This window comes from Vicia villosa, linkage group LG1, assembly GCF_029867415.1.
Source record: "Vicia villosa cultivar HV-30 ecotype Madison, WI linkage group LG1, Vvil1.0, whole genome shotgun sequence".
NCBI classification, from domain to species: domain Eukaryota; kingdom Viridiplantae; phylum Streptophyta; class Magnoliopsida; order Fabales; family Fabaceae; genus Vicia; species Vicia villosa.
In genome coordinates this window covers 239,675,699-239,694,940 of record NC_081180.1, presented here as the reverse complement: position 1 = coordinate 239,694,940, position 19,242 = coordinate 239,675,699, and the positions used below count along the sequence as shown (strand labels likewise).

The 19,242-nt window shown below is 37.4% G+C and overlaps 1 protein-coding gene across 1 annotated transcript; it reads left to right on the top strand.

Annotated features, from left to right (window-relative positions):
- Window positions 1–6,672: 6,672 nt before the first annotated feature.
- LOC131597335 (uncharacterized) lies at window positions 6,673–9,642 on the top strand. Its single transcript, XM_058870042.1, has 3 exons — window positions 6,673–8,048; window positions 8,121–9,068; window positions 9,151–9,642. The coding sequence occupies exons 1-3, from the start codon at window positions 6,687–6,689 to the stop codon at window positions 9,640–9,642; spliced, it is 2,802 nt and encodes a 933-aa protein (XP_058726025.1). The 5' UTR covers window positions 6,673–6,686.
- Window positions 9,643–19,242: the final 9,600 nt, after the last annotated feature.

Sequence of the window (19,242 nt, the reverse complement as noted above, 5' to 3'; positions counted from 1 at the left end):
GAACAAGAGCATTCCTTAAGAACAATGCAGACTGTCAATTAGGTCTTGTATCTTTGATCGAGCCAACTTCTGTTGATCATGCTCTAGAAGATCCAGACTGGATAATTGCTATGCAAGAAGAACTGAATCAGTTTACAAGGAATGATGTTTGGGATCTTGTTCCTAGACCAGATGGATTCAATATAATTGGTACAAAATGGGTCTTCAGAAACAAGCTCAGTGAGAAAGGTGAAGTGGTAAGGAACAAAGCCAGACTGGTGGCTCAGGGTTATAGTCAGCAAGAAGGGATTGATTATACAGAAACCTTTGCACCAGTGGCCAGGTTAGAATCTATTCGTCTATTAATTTCATTTGCCACTCAACATAACATCACTCTTTATCAGATGGATGTCAAGAGTGCCTTCTTAAATGGTTATATAGATGAAGAAGTTTATGTCCATCAACCTCCTGGTTTTGAAGACTCTATGTCTCCTAATCATGTTTTTAAACTTAAGAAATCATTGTATGGATTGAAACAGGCTCCCAGAGCTTGGTATGAACGCTTAAGTTCTTTCCTTCTGGATAATGATTTCACTAGAGGAAAAGTGGACACTACTCTCTTTTGTAAAACCTTTAAAAGGGATATTTTAATTTGTCAAATATATGTAGATGATATTATTTTTGGAACATCTAATGCTACACTTGGAAAGGAGTTTGCTAAGTCTATGCAGGCTGAGTTTGAAATGAGCATGATGGGAGAACTCAAGTATTTCCTTGGAATACAAATAAATCAAACATCAGAAGGAACGTATGTTCATCAAACCAAGTATGTGAAGGAACTTCTGAAGAAGTTTAATCTTCTAGACTGCAAAGAAGCCAAAACTCCTATGCATCCAACATGCATCCTAGGTAAGGATGAGGTAAGTAAGAAGGTAGATCAGAAGTTATACAGAGGTATGATTGGATCTCTTCTATATCTGACTGCTTCTAGACCTGACATTCTGTTCAGTGTTTGTTTGTGTGCTAGATTCCAATCAGATCCTAGAGAATCTCATTTAACTGCTGTTAAGAGAATTCTAAGGTATCTGAAAGGTACTACTAATGTTGGCTTAGTTTACAGAAAATCTAAAGAATACAACTTAGTAGGATTCTGCGATGCTGATTATGCTGGAGACAGAATTGAAAGAAAAAGTACTTCAGGAAGTTGCCAGTTTCTTGGAAGTCATTTGATCTCTTGGTATAGCAAGAAGCAAGCAACTATTGCTCTATCAACAACAGAAGCAGAATATGTCGCTGCTGCTGGTTGTAGTACACAGATGCTCTGGATGAAGAGTCAGTTAGAAGATTATCAGATATTTGAGAGTAACATTCCTATATTCTGTGATAATACTTCTGCTATATGTTTATCTAAGAATCCTATTCTTCATTCAAAAGCTAAACATATTGAGATTAAACATCATTTCATAAGGGACTATGTTCAGAAGGGTGTTATATCTTTAAACTTTGTTGATACAGACCATCAATGGGCTGATATCTTTACAAAACCCCTGGCTGAAGATAGGTTTAAGTTCATTCTGAAGAACATCAGTATGGATTTATGCCCAGAATGAGAAGATGAGAAGTTCTCATGTATGAGTATCTTCTGAAATGAAAATGGATTATTTTTTATATCAGAAGTTCTGATTGAAATCTTTTAGAAATTATGATTCGGTTATTACTAACGTTTCATTGTCTAAGTTGATTCAGAACCTCTTTTAAAGCAAAACAGCTGTTACGTTTTGTCTCGGGATGGTAAACCTGTCGTTACTATTCATGGATAAACGTGCGTGCAGTTGAAGGGACGCCGACCATAGGTAACTGTGCCAGTCACCTCATTTGTCTTTATTATCTCTCCTCACGTCACGTAACATTAAATGCTATTCATCATTCGTTTCATTTTATTTTCTTCAAACTCTTCTCTTTCCCTCTCATCTTTCTCTATCTCTTTGCATTTCTTCATCAAGTTTTTCCTCTCTCTCTCTTCCGTTTTCGTCTCTTGCTCAAATTTTTTTTTAATCCTTGCTCAAACCCAGCGTTCACCTTAAGCCTGTTGAAGATCTATGACTCAAAGGCGACAGATCTCCGCATATCTCGGGATGGCTCTCCTAATACCTCTCAAGTCAGACCTCTTCTTTGATGTTGTTATCAACTTTCACCCAAAGACAGAAGACTTTCTTGAGTTATGGGAGGAGGTTAAGAATGATATTCTTGACTTCTATGTTGAGGGAAAGCCCCGTTTGCAACATTAGCTCTCTGTCTGTGAACTGTCCCTCACTTCCTCCTTGGTCTCTGGGATCTCTCCTACAGTGGAGATTCCAGTCTGGAAGACAAGAGTCCTCAGGGATTCTTGATGGGTTGACACAGAGTGTGTCTTGCTAGGGTTTTGTTTTTAATTTTTGTAGTAATTTCCTCTTTGGAAATTCTTTTTTGTATTTGCTAGGAATGTTTCTCATCTTGTTAAACATAGGAACTTCTTGTAATATCTTTTGATTATCAATGAAAAGTTTCTTTCTTTTACATTCCAGTGATTTTATTTGTCGTTTTATGCATCTAAATCTTTTGAAATATTCTTTTTGATGTTATGACAAAAAGGGGGAGAAGATAAATGATAAATGATTTGATTAATCTATCAGTTGCTGGGTAAAGCTCCCACACATTCACTAACAAGAACTGCAAGTTCTACATGGTTTAAGTGTTTTGCAGGTATAAAGAAGTGAAGAGAATCTTCAAAGCAAAAAGCAAACACAGAAGCAAAACCATGGAAACTGAAGCAAGCCGAGTGCTGTCAAGCTTCAGAAATCAGAAGCAAGAAAGAAGAATGAATCAGTAGCACTGATAATAGAATTTGATCTATATTTGTCTATTTATTCTGACAAAATTCTATTTGCTCTGATACATATAATGTTATGGCTCTGATACATTATTTGCTCTGATACATTACTTCAGCCTATATGGCTCTGATTCATATAATGTGTTCAAACATACATTTTATGTTCTAACTCGTTCATGCTGACTTTTGTCGTTTAGTTTTTTGTTCTGTAACATTTCAGGATGTAGAGATGCTCAGATGATGCTCTGGTACATTCAACAATGTTCTGATACAAATCTAGCATGAAGTGATGTTGGTAGAAATTCAAAGCTCTGAAGCTATCCGAGGGAAGCAGAAATCAGAAGCTGCGAATGTTCTAAAGATCCAGAAAACTCAAGTTCTGAAGCTGTCCTGAATGGAAGCAGAAATCAGAAGCTGTGAATGTTCAGAAGATCAAAGAAATTCAAGTTCTGAAGCTGTCCTGAATGGAAGCAGAAATCAGAAGCTGTGAATGTTCAGAAGATCAAAGAAATTCAAGTTCTGAAGCTGTCCTAGATGGAAGCAGGAATCAGAAGCTGTGAGTGTTCTAGGGATCTAAGGAAATTCTAGTTCTGAAGCTGTCCAATGGAAGCAGAAGTCAGAAGCTATGAATTCTCTGAAGACAAGAAGCTTATATGATCGTCTCTACCGAAATAATCAGGGAAGTCTTTTATTAAAGTTCTTTGAGTATTTATTTCAGGGGGAGATTATTTATCTCAGGGGGAGATTGTTAATCTCAGGGGGAGACATATTCATATGCTTATGCTATAGCTGTGTAATTTGTCTTTTGCCTTCTATTCTTTCTGATCGCAAATTCATATCATTTATATATGTTTTTGTCATCATCAAAAAGGGGGAGATTGTTAGAACAAGATTTGTTCTGATCAATTATCTTAGTTTTGATGATAACAATAATATGAATTTTGCTTAAGATAATATGGTACTCTAATCCAATGCAATTTCCCTTTCAGGAAATATATAAAGAGTACGCATAATTCAGCGCTCAGAAGCTTTGTCTCAAGGGTTCAGCATGCAACATCAGAACATGGTCTGGCAAGACATCAGAAGATGGTCGAAGCAGAATCAGAACATGGGTCTATGGAAGCATCAGAAGAACATGAGATCAGAAGCACTGAAGCTCAGAAGATGGTATCACGCTCAGAAGCACTTCAAGGTCAGAAGATCAGAAGATGCTATGCACCAAGCTGTTTGACTCTGATGATATTCAAACGTTGTATTCACAAACATCAGATCAGAAGAAAGTACAAGTGGCAAGCTACGCTGACTGACAAAAGGAACGTTAAAAGCTATTAAAGGCTACGTCAGTAGACACAGCGTGAACAAGGCTCGAGGTAGTTGACAAAAGCGTATAACATTAAATGCGATGCTGTACGGAACACGCAAAGCATTAAATGCACTCAACGGTCATCTTCTCAACGCCTATAAATATGAAGTTCTGATGAGAAGCAAGGTTAACAAATTCTGAACAAAACAACGCTTATCAAACTTGCTGAAACTCTGTTCAAATCAAAACTCAGAATCTTCATCTTCATCAAAACTCACTACATTGCTTTTGTAATATATTAGTGAGATTAAGCTTAAACGTTAAGAGAAATATCACAGTTGTGATTATCGCTTTTAAGAAGCATTTGTAATACTCTTGAATTGATTACATTAAGTTGTAAGGAACTAGAGTGATCGTGTTGATCAGAATACTCTAGGAAGTCTTAGGAGTGAACTAAGCAGATTGTAACTAGAGTGATCGTGTTGATCAGTAGACTCTAGAAAAGTCTTAGAGGGTATCTAAGCAGTTGTTCCTGGAGTGATCAGTGTGTGATCAGAAGACTCTGGAAGACTTAGTTGCTGACTAAGTGGAAAACCATTGTAATCCGTGCGATTAGTGGATTAAATCCTCAGTTGAGGTAAATCATCTCTGCGGGGGTGGACTGGAGTAGTTTAGTTAACAACGAACCAGGATAAAAATAACTGTGCATTTTATTTTTATCTGTCAAGTTTTTTAAAGCTACACTTATTCAAACCCCCCCCTTTCTAAGTGTTTTTCTATCCTTCAGGTATGACCTCATGCATGACTACGTTTTTTTTTGTTTTTGTTCTGTTAATCGAATTTTAATACTCAGTATGTTTTTGTTGAAACTAACGCTATTGATGAGTCCCTAAGGTCCCTTAGAGCAGGCATGGACCGTCTTAGGGAGTGCATCGTGGCTAAAATGCATGATGCCATGGTTAGGGCTCAATGAATGGAGCTCTTCGTTCTCCCACTTCCAAGCCGTTTTAGGACAAGAAGAGACCACCAACAGATTCGCAGTTGGCCAATTAGTTAATCTGGGTTGTTTGTTTCATTATTTAATCATGTTTTACAGGTGTTCAAATCTCCAGAAAAAAAAGTAACGAAATCCGCAGGAAATTCCAAAGGAAAATCCGTAGCAGAAGTCGCAGGTGCATGCGGAGAAGAAGATGAATAGTGGATTCCCACGCGCGGCGTTGTGTGATTGGTTGGTCAGCCATTCCAAGTCCTTCCGATCGTGTGTCCCACTCTCATTCGCTGGTCAACTGTTCTCAGTTCCTCTCTCCTTTTTCCATTGGACCATGCAAATAATCCTGGGACCCAGTGTTTGACTCTTTTAAATTTTCCATTAATGTTTTGTTTCTTATTTATTGTTTCCTGTTTGTCAAACAACAGCGAAATTAATATGGCACAGATGGCAAGACTGGATATACTAGTGACTGTAAGGGTGTGTGTTTGAAACTGGCCCAGCACATTTTTATGTTCTTTACATATTATTCTTAGCAGTTCACAGATTCATCGCAACTTACACAAGGAGGACCACGATGCACCCTCTCCATCTACCATCAGATGCGCGCCCAGGTTGATCCAACGTACCAGAAAGCAGCACTCCATGGTGGACCTCCAAGACTCAGCCACATAGGATCCAGCGCCCCCACTTGTTTTTTCTAATTTCCTTTTGTTGCTGTTTATTGTTTTGTTTTTTTTTAAGTTTTTTTTTCTTTTTGTTTATTAAAACTTTTCACATTTATTTTAATTAGTTTTTTAGGATTAATTAGATTAATAATTCAGTTTAGACTAATAACTTAATTTAGGTTTTTTAGATTAGTAATTTAAATTAGAATTAATTTTTAAAAAAAAAAGGTTTAGATCTTAATTTTAGTTTAATTATAGGGTTAAATAGTGTTCACCCCCCTGCCAAATAAGCGATATTCGGTTTTCCCCCTCATTAAAAAAAAATTTAGCCTTGGCCCCTTAACAAATAAAGATTCTCCAAAGGGAAACCTTAATGAGGGAGATTCCATCAGAACAGCCTACGTGTAATGGATCTTCTGGCTTATGTGGCATGGGGGTGACACAGTGGCAGTGTCTTCTCATATTTCTTCATCCTTATATACATAATCCCCCTTGCAATTTTAGGGTTTAACATTGTTAGAAACTTGAAATGGGGAAGAAGAAGCGTGTGTGTAAGAAAAAGGCTCCGCCACCGTCAAAGGCCACCAAACCGCCGTCACAGTCCAAGCAAAGGAAGAAAAAGGAGCAGGAGGCGGTAAAGCCCAAGACGGAGAAGCAAGTCAGGCATGCAAACAAGAACGAAGAAGGAGGAACCTCCGTTCGTGATGAGGAGGTATGTGTACCTAGTCTTTCGTTTTTTCAGTTAAGATTAGTATCAATGCTGGGTTTTTGTAATGTATGATTATTCTATTTCAGTTTAACGATGAGTTCAGTGCTGTTATCCAATATGGTGGGAAGTTTGTGTTTCTGAACGATGGTCGTACGATTTATAGAGGAGGTATGTCGTCGTTAGTTTCGGGACTCCGTTTAGAAGAGTTTACCTTGGATAGTATACATAGGTTGGTGATGGGTTGGGGTTACCGTGAAGGGACATATAGAATCTGGACTCTAATTCGTGAAATATATGAAGATTATTTTCAGATTAGAAAGGATGATGATTGTTATGACTTTGCTACATATAACTGTGTGAATCGAATTGACGGGGAACTTTTTATAGAGCATGATGTTGTAGATATTGGAGCAACCGTAAGACTTCCTAGGTGTGTTAATGAGGTTGGTGAGATGGAAGGAAGTGATGAAGAAGAGGTTGAGGGGCTAGGTGATAGTGAAGATGAGAGGGCCACTGCGCTTGTTGATGGTTTTGAGGGGATAGATATAAGTTTACCACAGAAAGAGGTCCCAAAAGTTGCTGAATATGTTAGTGTTAGTAAAGAGAAACCTTGCGAGGAAGATGAATATGTTAGTGATGAGTTGGAAAGTTCTGACCCTGATTTGTCTGACAGTGAGAAAGCTAAAGTCCAAAAGTTTGAAAAGTTCAAAAAGGAGCATTTAAATAAGGATTTTAAATTTCAGTGGGGTATGGAATTCAACTCCCTAGATGAATTTAGGTATGCCATACGTGAATGGTCTGTATTAAATGGGAGACAAATTACTTTTGTCAAAAATGAAAGTGATAGGGTTAGGGTGGTGTGCAGGGCCACTTGTGGGTTTTTAATGCTATGCTCCAAAGTGGGCCACAAGAGGACATTTGCTATAAAAACCATTGTAGACAAACACACTTGTGCTAGGGTTTTAGACAATAAATCTGCAAATTCAAGGTGGGTGGCTAAGATTGTTTTGAAGAAGATGCAGACCTCACAAGATGTCAGAATCACTGATATTATACAAGATCTGAGGCAAAATTACTCTGTAGGTATAACTGTTTGTAGGGCTTGGAAAGCAAAACTCATAGCCAAGAAGATGTTGGAGGGAGATGCAGATAGGCAATATGCAATATTGAGGAGGTATGCTGCAGAGTTATTAAGGGCCAGCCCTGGAAACACTTTGGCTATAACTGTTGAAAGGCCTAACCCAACAATCCCACCAAGATTTGGTTGCTTCTATTTCTGCTTTGAGGGATGTAAAAAGGGTTTCATTAATGGATGTAGGCCCTTTGTGGGAGTGGATGGCTGCCATCTTAAAACAAAGTATGGTGGTCAATTGCTAATTGCTGTAGGGAGGGACCCTAATGATCAGTATTTTCCACTTGCTTTTGGGGTTGTGGAGACAGAAACAAAAGAAAGCTGGAAGTGGTTCTTGGAGCTGTTGATGAATGATGTGGGCCAGAGCAACAGATATGTGTTCATATCAGACCAACAAAAGGTATGTTTTCATGAGACTTTTGTCAACCTCTATAGTTATTGTTGTGTGTTACTAATGTAATTCAACTTGCAGGGTCTTGTTGCAGTCTTTGAAGAGATGTTTGAGAGAATTGAGCACAGGGTTTGTTTAAGGCATCTATATGCCAATTTCAAGAAAAAATTTGGAGGGGGTGCACTCATTAGAGATCTAATGATGGAGGCTGCAAAAGCCACTTACTACCAAGGCTGGTTACAAAAGATGAATGAATTGAAGTTGATAGATCTTGATGCCTGGACATGGTTAATGGGTGTTCCTCCAAAGTCATGGTGTAAGCATGCTTTTTCCTTTTACCCTAAATGTGATGTACTAATGAATAACATATCTGAATCATTTAATGCTACTATTTTAAGTGTAAGAGACAAACCTATTTTGACCATGTGTGAGTGGATTAGGCTGTACTTGATGAATAGATGTTCTGCCTCATCAACCAAACTAAAAAAATGGCCTCATAAAGTAATGCCAATACCTAGGAAGAGACTTGATAAAGAAGTCATGCTAAGTGGGCATTGGTTGCCCACTTGGGCAATGGATGAGACATTTGAGGTGAATCATTCATATAATGGTCAGAAGTTTGTAGTTGACATTGCTAAGAGAAGTTGTACTTGTAATTTCTGGGAGCTAGTTGGCATCCCTTGTAGACATGCTATTGCTGCTCTATCTTTCAGACAACAGAATCCAGAAGATTTTGTAGACAGTTGCTATCATAGGGACAAGTATGCCATATGTTATAGTTTTCCTATAAGTCCAATCAATGGTGAAGAAATGTGGCCTGAGGTAGATGCTGAGCCAATAATGCCCCCCATGTACAAGAGAGGTCCTGGCAGGCCTAAGAAATTAAGGATTAGGGAGTGTGGAGAAGAAGGTGCTAGAAGAAGGAGATTACCAGGTGTGTCTTATAGGTGCACCATTTGTGACAAATTTGGTCACAATGCTCAAACTTGCAAAAGCACAACTCAGAATCCCAATGCACTTAAAAGAAAGGTATGTCTACTCCCTATTACAACTCAAAATGTTTTTTCAACCTGTATATGAAATTAACAAATGCTGTTCTTCATTCATGTAGAAAAAGGTTAAGTTGGATGCTCAAACTGCTGCAACTCATGGAGCTGAGACTGGTGCAACTGATGTTCCCCAAAGTGATGCAACTGATGGAGTTCAAACTGATGCAACTCATGGAGCTGAGTCTGGTGCAACTGCAGTGACCCAAACTGCTGCAACTGATGGAGTCCAAAGTGCTGCAACAGATGGAGTTCAAACTGAGACAAATCAGACTGATTTTTTTGGAGACATTACTGATGATGTGATCTCAAGCCTGCCAGAGTTTAACTCTACCCAATGCTCTGCTGTGGATGGAGCCTCACAAAGGAGAGGTAAGAAAAAGATGTCACCTACCAAGCCAATCAAGAGGAGGACAAGTGAAAGACAGAAGTTGTTCTGGTTTAAAAAACCAATAACTGGCCCGGGTGCTACCTCTGAACAACCAATATCAGTGACTGATGAAGATAACAATGATGAGTCAAGGCGTGGGAAGAAGAAATTGAAGAAGAACTATTAAGTCATGATTATGTATAAGTCCTAGTTATGTATAATGCTAGTGAACTTCAATATTTTGTTTATGTGCTTTTTTTGGATGTACAATGATGATGTATTTTGGTACAATATTGGTACAATGGTTGTCCTTTTGTTATCCATTTTGTCTGTTAAGTAATGATATCCTTTTGTTATCCATTTTTTCTGTTAAGTAATTTTATGCTACATTATCAACCAAATTTTACAACAAATTATAACAATTTAATGAATCATACTAAATCACAATATTGTCTCAAATATGAGTCACATTTTTTCTGTTAACAAAAACACATTACATTGCATATAACTGTCAGTTACATTTTTGTCTCAAATATGAGTTCATTTCATTACATATATGTGTACATTACACCAAACAAAAACCAGGACATAAACAATGCCAATTTCAGATGGGAAATGCTTCTCTTCAAAACAGCCTGCTTCAATTTGGTTTTTTCCAGAATTCCTTCCATCAACTTAACCTTCATATTTGCCAATTCACATTCCTTGCATAAATGTTCTGAACTGCTGATTTCGTCATCCCAAATAAAAAAATCACAACTATGATCCATCTGCAACAATTACAAAACAACAATCTTATTCAATGTTCAGTAAACCCATTTAACAAAAAAATGAAATACCTAAAACCTTACTCCTGCATTCTTGCACTTCCAGAATTTCCGTCCGCGATTCTTGGACGTCTTAGCTACCCACATCTTCATGGGACGACTGCATCCACAGGTGGGGATCTTGAAATTCACGTTGGAGGTGTAGGAATTGCAGCTACCGATGCTTTTACTGGTTTCCATTTCCACAGGTGAGAGTATGAACGAAGAGAGGATGAAGCAACTGGAACCACGAAGAGAGGATGAACCCTAATATTTGGGAATAAACCCACCCACGATTGGCCCTGAAGAAGCAAGAATGGAAGAAAATCAGAATGAGATGACATCGTGAACCCTAAATCCCAAATTATAGAGGAAGACACTGCCACCGTGTCACCCCCATGCCACATAAGCCAGAAGATCCATTACACGTAGGCTGTTCTGATGGAATCTCCCTCATTAAGGTTTCCCTCTGGAGAATCTTTATTTGTTAAGGGGCCAAGGCTAAATTTTTTTTTAATGAGGGGGAAAACCGAATATCGCTTATTTGGCAGGGGGTAAACACTATTTAACCCTTAATTATAATATTAATCTCTATTAGTTAGTTAAATTAAAATAATTAGAATTTAATTTTTAGGTTAAATAATTTTATTTAATTATAATTAGGTTCTTTTAGGTTTATCCTTAATCAATAAACCATAGGTTTTTATTATCAACAATGTAAGAGTTGTCTAATAACGGTAGGTTTTTCACCCTTAGGTTTTAACCTTTAGGTTTGTCTAGGTTTTTTTTAGCCATAAGGTTTTAACCTTGATTTTTTCTTAAAATATATTTCAAACGCAATTCTATTCTCACCCCATACTCTGTGATTGTCGAATGCCTTCTGTTAAATATTTTGCCCTTTTAATTTCGCCTTTATTTATTTACCTTATTATTATTGCTGTGATGTATTGCCAGGGTTATTATTTACTCAATTATTTCTTTTTTTCGCAAGTTTTGCCATATTATGTATCTGCCCTTAAGCCTTGTAAAGTTTTCTACCTTTCTGCCTTAAATTTCTGTTACCCTCAGGGTTTTATTGTAATAGTTTAGGTCTTCTTTTCCGTCTTTATTTTTCTGCCCACAGGTGTTTATTGTAATAGCGTAGGACCTTTAATTTCTGTATTTTTTAACTGCGTGGTTAGTAATCCTAGGGAGTGCAAGCCTGCTAATAAATTTAGTTTGCCTAAATTATAAGATAAATATAACTGAACTGAATCACTTGATTGTGCCACACACACACCTTTAAGGTAATCCTTCTTACGCTGCTTGTTGCCTCTTTAATTATGATTCTAAAATAGTCAAGTCCCTCGATTCCGAGGATACCTAAGCAAAACAAATGTTACTCTCAGTTCATCATCAAATGATCTTGTCCCTCGAAGTTGCCTTGTAAATGATGATTGTCCCATTGCTAAGGTATCCTCGCCAGTTTCCTAAATGACTATTCTATCCTTCCCTAGATTACCTGCCCACTTTATGGCAGGGACAGTCTTATGGCGAACGATAACTCCGATGACCCTTTTCAAATCCAATGAAAGGACTACCTGCCCTCTTTATGGTATGGATAGCCCTTTCCCATTAACGTCTAAAAGAACCATTTTTCTAACTTAAGGTTAATTGCTTTTTAATTGCATGCTCTTTTTCAAATTAAAATCAAAATATTTTCCCACTCCTTTTCAAAATCAAATTCAAAAATACTAGGCTTATTTACAAGCTAAAGTTCTTCTTCAAAATCTTTTCTTTTTCACACACTTCAAACATTTTGAAAACAAGTGAGCTAAGCAATTAAGAGCCCATGGATAACCATGGATACAAAGGGTGCTTACACCTTCCCTTTGTATAACTTACCCCCCGAACTCAATCTCTTTTAAAAAGGTCTTTTCCTGTTCTTTTAGCCTTTCTATATATTGGATAAAATAAAAGTCGGTGGCGACTCTTGCTATCCGCAACATTTCAAAAAGTCAGTTCTTCCACCGTATTACACTCGTCAATTGCACCAACGTTAGGCTAATTCTACAACTCCTGAGCCATAGCTTTTAAGGAAGCAGCAATAGCAGCATTGTTTCTTCCAGCCATCTTCGGCTTCACATCAACAACAAACACAGTTAGAAATCATCTAGATAGTACTCAACCGTCATCCTACTCTACCGACTTAACAACTTGGCCGGACGAACGGACCTGGTCTGATACCAATTGTAACACCCTATTTTCCCCATCGACATTTAAATAAAAAAATCAGAGTAACTAGAATTTCAATCAACATAAAATAGGATGCTACATCTTCAACATAAAACAATTTGCTCAAACATTTAACAAATGGATACATAACACACTTATTCAGATGAACCAACATCGCAATCATCATGGTGTTCAACTTCACTTTATTAATGCAACATAAACAATTCAAAATGTATCAGTCATCACCATCAACAACTTAAAAACCAACATCGCAACAAATAAAAGAAAGTCTAAATGCTTTCACAATATTTCAAAAATAATTCATAATATAATAACAAAACAAGCGTTCATCCCCGGTGTTACGTATCAGAGTAAGATCCGACTCAATCTACACAATACTAGGCGCCACTCCATACCTCAAGCAACTCTAATCTTTGTCACCTGCGCATTACCCACATAGAGGTAACATTCAAACAGAAGGGCTAAGATATCATAACAATATAAACAAAAATATGATAATTAGTAGATAAAGTGTGGCATACATAATTATAATATTCATACTTCATGCGTCTCATCGATCCACATCACAGTTCCAACAATCACATTTCATAATCATTCAATTTACATCTTATTCATCCACAACATCATAAAATACAATGATACCGACTTCTTTGACTACATGCATGTGGTACCATAACACTTCGCTTTTTCCATATAAGGCCACATCGTTATTTGCCATTTAGGTCACATCGCTATTTGCCATTAAGGCCACATCGCTATGAAATGCATGCAACTCTATCACATAACAACAACTTATGCAATAAGACAACACATATCCATATACTATGCCAACACCGGCCACTTCTTACACATCGCTTATTCATAAATCATCATAACATCATTACATCAAGAAATCACATCAATTCTATCATTATGTTCACGAATTCGCATTATAACGAATTATCGGAAAGATAAGTTTTTATAAAATCTCCTCATAATAATCCCAAATTGATTTTATTAGATAGAAGATGTTTTTAGCTTTCCGTAGGTTTGAACGGCGCGTCAAACGCACACCCGAGTCAAAAGTTATGACTTAACAAAATTGGATGTTGTGAGCCGACACATGGATTCCACGAGTAGATGCATGGATAATTTTGTTCCCCTCGGGCTCACTCATGTCGACCCTATGGTCGACTCATACTGAGTATCTTTCCCTGGTACCATACCTGTTTCTATGGCATCATACAAGATGTCGACATCTGAATTAGCACAATTGAAGAAGTAATTAGAAGAGTTGCTTGAGAAGAAATTTTTGAGACCAAGTGTGTCGCCTTAGGGAGCTTCAGTGTTGTTAGTGAAAAAGAATGACAGTAGTATGAGACTTTGTGTTGATTACCGAAAGTTGGATAAAGTGACAATTAAAAACAAGTATCCATTTATGAGGATAGATGATTTGATGGATCAATTAGTAGGTAAACGTGTGTTCAACAAGATCAACTTGAGGTCGGGTTACCATCAGATTCGAATAAAAGATGAAGATATTCATAAAACGGCTTTTAGAACACGGTATGGATATTATGAGTATTTGGTGATTCCTTTCGGTGTTACTTACGCGCCGGGAGTATTTGTGGAGTATATGAATCGTGTCTTTCGTCCTTATTTGGATCGATTCGCAGTAGTATTTAATGATGATATTCTAATATATTCCAAGTCAGGAGAAAAACATGTTGAGCATTTGCAAATTGTACTTCAAGTGTAGAAAGAGAAGAAATTATATGCTAAGTTGTCGAAATGTGAGTTTTGGTTGGAAAATGTTAGTTTTCTTGGTCACGTTATTTTAGGTGATGATATTGTTGTAGATTTATCTAGAGTAGATGTAGTGTTACAGTGAAAAACTGTAAATGAATCAATTTACTTGATAATCATTTGATAGGTAACTGTTTTTCTATTTATATTTGCAAATATAATATTCAAATAGTAGAAAATGATGTAAAAGTAAAAGTTTGGATCCCATCAAGATTGTAATAACTTAAATTGATTTTAATAGTAGTAAATGAGTAGCTAAAGACCCATTCATATGTAACGAACATTTATAACCATGATCTAGGTTAATTCTAATGTTGGTTAACTTGGAAAAAATTTAGGTCGATGCCAATTTTAGAAAATGAGTAGCTAAAGATCAATGCATATGCAATGAAGGCTTTGGCTAATATGCATAAGGATTTTACTTATGCACCATGCAGAAGCCTACATAAGCCATTGGATCATGTTTTTAATCCAGTATTGAGTATTGAGTATTGAGTGGTGAGTATTGAGTATTGAGTAATAACAATTGATGTCTAGAATTTGATCCAATGATCCAATGGTCCATAATAATCTATGCATGGTGCATAGATTTTTATCTATGCACGGTAACTGCACCCTGCAATGAACACTAACAACCATAGTGTAGGTCAAATCTGATGGTTAAAAAGAAAAAAATTTAGGTCAATTCAAATGTAAATAAATGAGTAACGAAAAATCTATGCCGATGCATTGAAGATCAAACCACATAATCTAGGCCAACTCAAAAGTTGGGTAAAAGGTAAAAGTTTAGGTTCTATGTTAATAAATACTAGTCAATAACTAACACATATGCAATCAACATTAACCACCATAATCTTGGTCAATTCTAACATTGGCTAAAAAGGTAAAATTTTAGGTTAATTACAATGTTAGTAAATGAGTAGGTAAAGACGAGCACATGTGCAATGAAAACTAACAACAATACTCTAGCTCAGTTATAATGTAATCAATTCAAGATTTGGTTAAAAGGTAATCAATTCCAAAGTTAAGAAATGAGTAGATATAGAAGAGAAAATATATCCTTATACTATTTTTTAACACCTACACCGTATATTTTTACACAAAACATACTAACTTCATTTTTTTAAAAATATATATTAACTTGGTTTTTGTGTCCTACTATTTTGGTTTATTGTTATTTAGGGTGTAGGATACGGTGTAAGCAAAATTGGTGTCAACATAGCAAAGCTGATAGATCAATTCACATGCATCCAACATTAACAACCATGTTGATTCCAACTATGGTTTAAAAGGAAAAAGTTTAGGTGAGTTTCAATGTTAGTAATTGAGTAGCCAAATAACAAGGCATATTCAGAAAAACACTAACAACCAAACTAAGTTTAGGTCAATTTAAATGTTAGTAAATGAATACCTAAAAATCAATTTTGATGCTATTAACATTAACAATCATAATCTCAGTCAGTTCAAATGTTGATTAAAAAGGAAAATTTTAGATTGATTCCAAGGTTAGTATCTCAGTAGGTAAACACCAAAGCACATGCAAAGAACAATAAAATTCTTTATCTAGGTGAATTCTATTTTATCTATTATTATCTATATTATAACAGACTCCCAAAATATACTATTGCCATCTCTGTTAAGAAATGTGGTTGGGTCTAACTCAATCCTACAAAATCGGCTAGTAGTGTGAGGACTGCCCCCACTTATAAGTACATGTTTAAGCCATATATTATTCGATGTGGGACTCTCAACATACCCCCTCACGCTCAGGACTAGACAACCGGAGCATGGAAATAAATGGCGGGTGGTCCGATAGCGGAAACCATAATAGGTGGCCCACCGGATCATAAACGAGACTCTTGATACCATGTTAAGAAATGTGGTTAGGCCTAACTCAACTCTACAAAACTGACTAGTAGGGTGAGGAATGCCCCCACTTATAAGTACATGTTTAGGCCACATATTGTTCGATGAGGGACTCTTAACCATCTCATTAATTTAGCCCCATAATCCTATATTTGCCATCTAAAACAAACTTCAATGTCTCACTCCAAATTCCACAAGGAGATAAATTCTATTGTGATTTTAACCATTAAAAATAATTCCAATGACAAATGATAATCTATTCATCTATATCCTCACTATTTATTGTGTTGTGTCTCATTCAATTTAGTGACTTTTATTGTTGAATTCAATAATGTGTATCATTCAATTCTAATTTATAAATGTGTATGTCAATAAATTATTTATTCTTTATTACAATAATTCTATAATTTTTTAGAAGTATGTGTTAATCCTTAGTTTGCCTTAGTATCATTTTAGGAAAATTCTTTGTCCACCTCCCAACCTTCTAGGTCACCTCTGGTGGAAAACCACATATATCCTTGACTTCGGAAATGCATTTCCGAAATGCAAGAAAAAGGTATTTCCGAAAGCGCCTTTTTTTTTCAAAATTTGACTTATTTCATAAATGCATTTCCGAAAACACCATTTCGGAAGTTCATTTCCGAAATATTGCGCGTTTTGCAGATTAAGAAAAACAGCCCCCCTCCCCCATTCATTTACCCTAATTCAACATCAAACACAACCCTAGAGAAATTTTGTGCAAACACTTCCAAGGCTACATCAAAGGCTCCAATAACCTTGCTATACTACATTCAAAAGCCCTCCAATCTCTTCAATCGGTAAGCATTTCGAGTTTTAGATCTATGATTAAAATTCATATTAGGGTGTTTACAAATAGCAAAAAATGTATTAGGTTAGGTTGGTACTGATATTTAGGGTGTTTAGAATGATTAAACATAGTTTTGAAGTTTGTTTTTGGGGTCTGCCATGGAAGTTGCAGAAAACTTCCTCGCAGGGGTGTTTCGGAAGTTCATTTCCGAAAACACCTCCATTCCCAGTTTCGGAAATGAACTTCCAAATTGTATCAGAAGTGCAATTTTTTTTAGTTCTTTATGTTGTCTCGCATATTAATCGATTTCAATTGTTTTCAGGAACATGTCAGGCAACCAAGCACGCATCAGACAAGGTAGAGAGACCCAGACTGCGGCGGCTAGACGCGAGTGGGCGGCGGCGCAGCTGGCGTCGACACAGGGACGGAGGTAGGGCCGGGGACAACGTATGCGAGTTCCCGTGGAGATGGACGAGGGTGCCTCTACATCTGGATCGAGGAGTCGTCTGGCTCGGGTATCTTCTTTCCGCCAGCGAGAGGAGGAGGAGGAGGTGGCAGTGCCATACCACGAGGCGGAGGAGGTACCGGATGTTGACCCTCCACTCGGGGAGGAGGATGAGCAGGAGGAGGGCTACCCGGAAGGTCCCAGTGACACTTCTGTGCTGCTTACCTACCGCGAGCACGTCGCTCGGCGTATCTGGGAGGGAGAGGTATTTTTTATAATTTGCCCGACTACATTATTTAACCGTTTATAATTTAGACGTTTATTCAATATTTTCTTAACGGTCTATTTAACATACTTTTTATTTGTGTTTTTTGTAACAGGAGAGAGCCGTTGAAAATGGTGAACCACGCCCGGAAGGTTTTCAGTCTGTTTAAACCGACTGCCGAGTGGTTTAACGACGCGGTGAGAGCTTCAGGGTTTAGTGGGCTCTGCATGACAGGGTATTCCACCATCAGCCACGGCATGCAGGGGGCCTTTGTGGAGCGGTGGCATAAGGAGACGTCTTCTTTCCACTTACCGGTTGGGGAGATGACGATCATCTTGCATGATGTGCAATATCTTCTCCACCTGCCGATCAGGGGGGCACTGTTGCACCACTCCCGGATCCAGAGGATCGAAGCCAGTGAGTGGATGGCGCTCTATTTGAGTATGGAGCCCGAAGTTGCTCATTTTGAGTGCATCACGACCTGTGGGCCTCATATCCGGTTCACCACACTGAGCACTTATTTCGAGCACCACCTGGTGGCGGCGGCCGAAGCCGAGGATGCGGGTGACGACCTATTTACACATCATCACCGTGACTGCGCTCTCCGGTGCTGGTACATGCATGTGGTAGGCGCTGCGATCTTTGTGGACAAGAGTGCGAGGTACATCGACGTGACCTACCTCTGCTACTTCATGGACTTGACCACCGTTCACCAGTGGAACTGGGGGGCAGCTACTCTAGCATACCTATACCAGAAGCTGAATAAGGCCTCCAACTGGAGGAAGAGTATAACGCCCAGAAAAATAAGTATATGCTTAATTTGGACGTTTGTGTTGTTTATTGGAATTTTACCGTTTTTGGAGTCATTTCAGTCGGTATTAGTTCGGGATGGCGGACTAATATTTAATTGAAGGTTTTCATATTTTTGGTACTGGAAATATTATTAAGGTAATATTCTGCGTTTTGGGGTTTTTCTGAGCAATTGAGTTTAGACCGTAAAGTAGATATTTTCTTTATAAGAAAAGAGATAAGAGAGATAGAAAGAAAGAAAAGAAAGAAAAACAGAAAAGGAAAGAAGAGATAAAGAAAGGGAAGGCAGAAAGAAGAAGAGGAAAAGAAGAAAAAGTGGAGATTGGTGGTTTTTCATCCGAATCGAGTTCTGATCGTCCCTATAGTCGGGTAAGGGGGTGAATCTAATTTATCTTGGATGTATGATTCTTATAGTCTTGTTCTTCTTCTTGTTCTTCTTCTTCTTGTTCAATTTCCATAACTTTCTTGTGTGGTCTTTGTTTGATCTATGTTTGTTTGAGTATGATTGTATGATGATTAAATGATATCCTTGTTATGTTATGATGATTGATCATGCTTTCTTTTCCATTTCCATGGCTTGATTGAGTTTGAAGAAAATGTTAGGTTTTGAGAAAGATTGATGAATCAACCATGAAAAGTTTGATGTTAGGTTGTTTTTATGGTATGTATGTGTTGTATTGATGTTATAATGATGTATAGGTGTTAGAGAAATGTTTATAAGAGTTTAGTTGGTGGAAATGGTGATTTTAGGGTTTCTACGAAGCTTA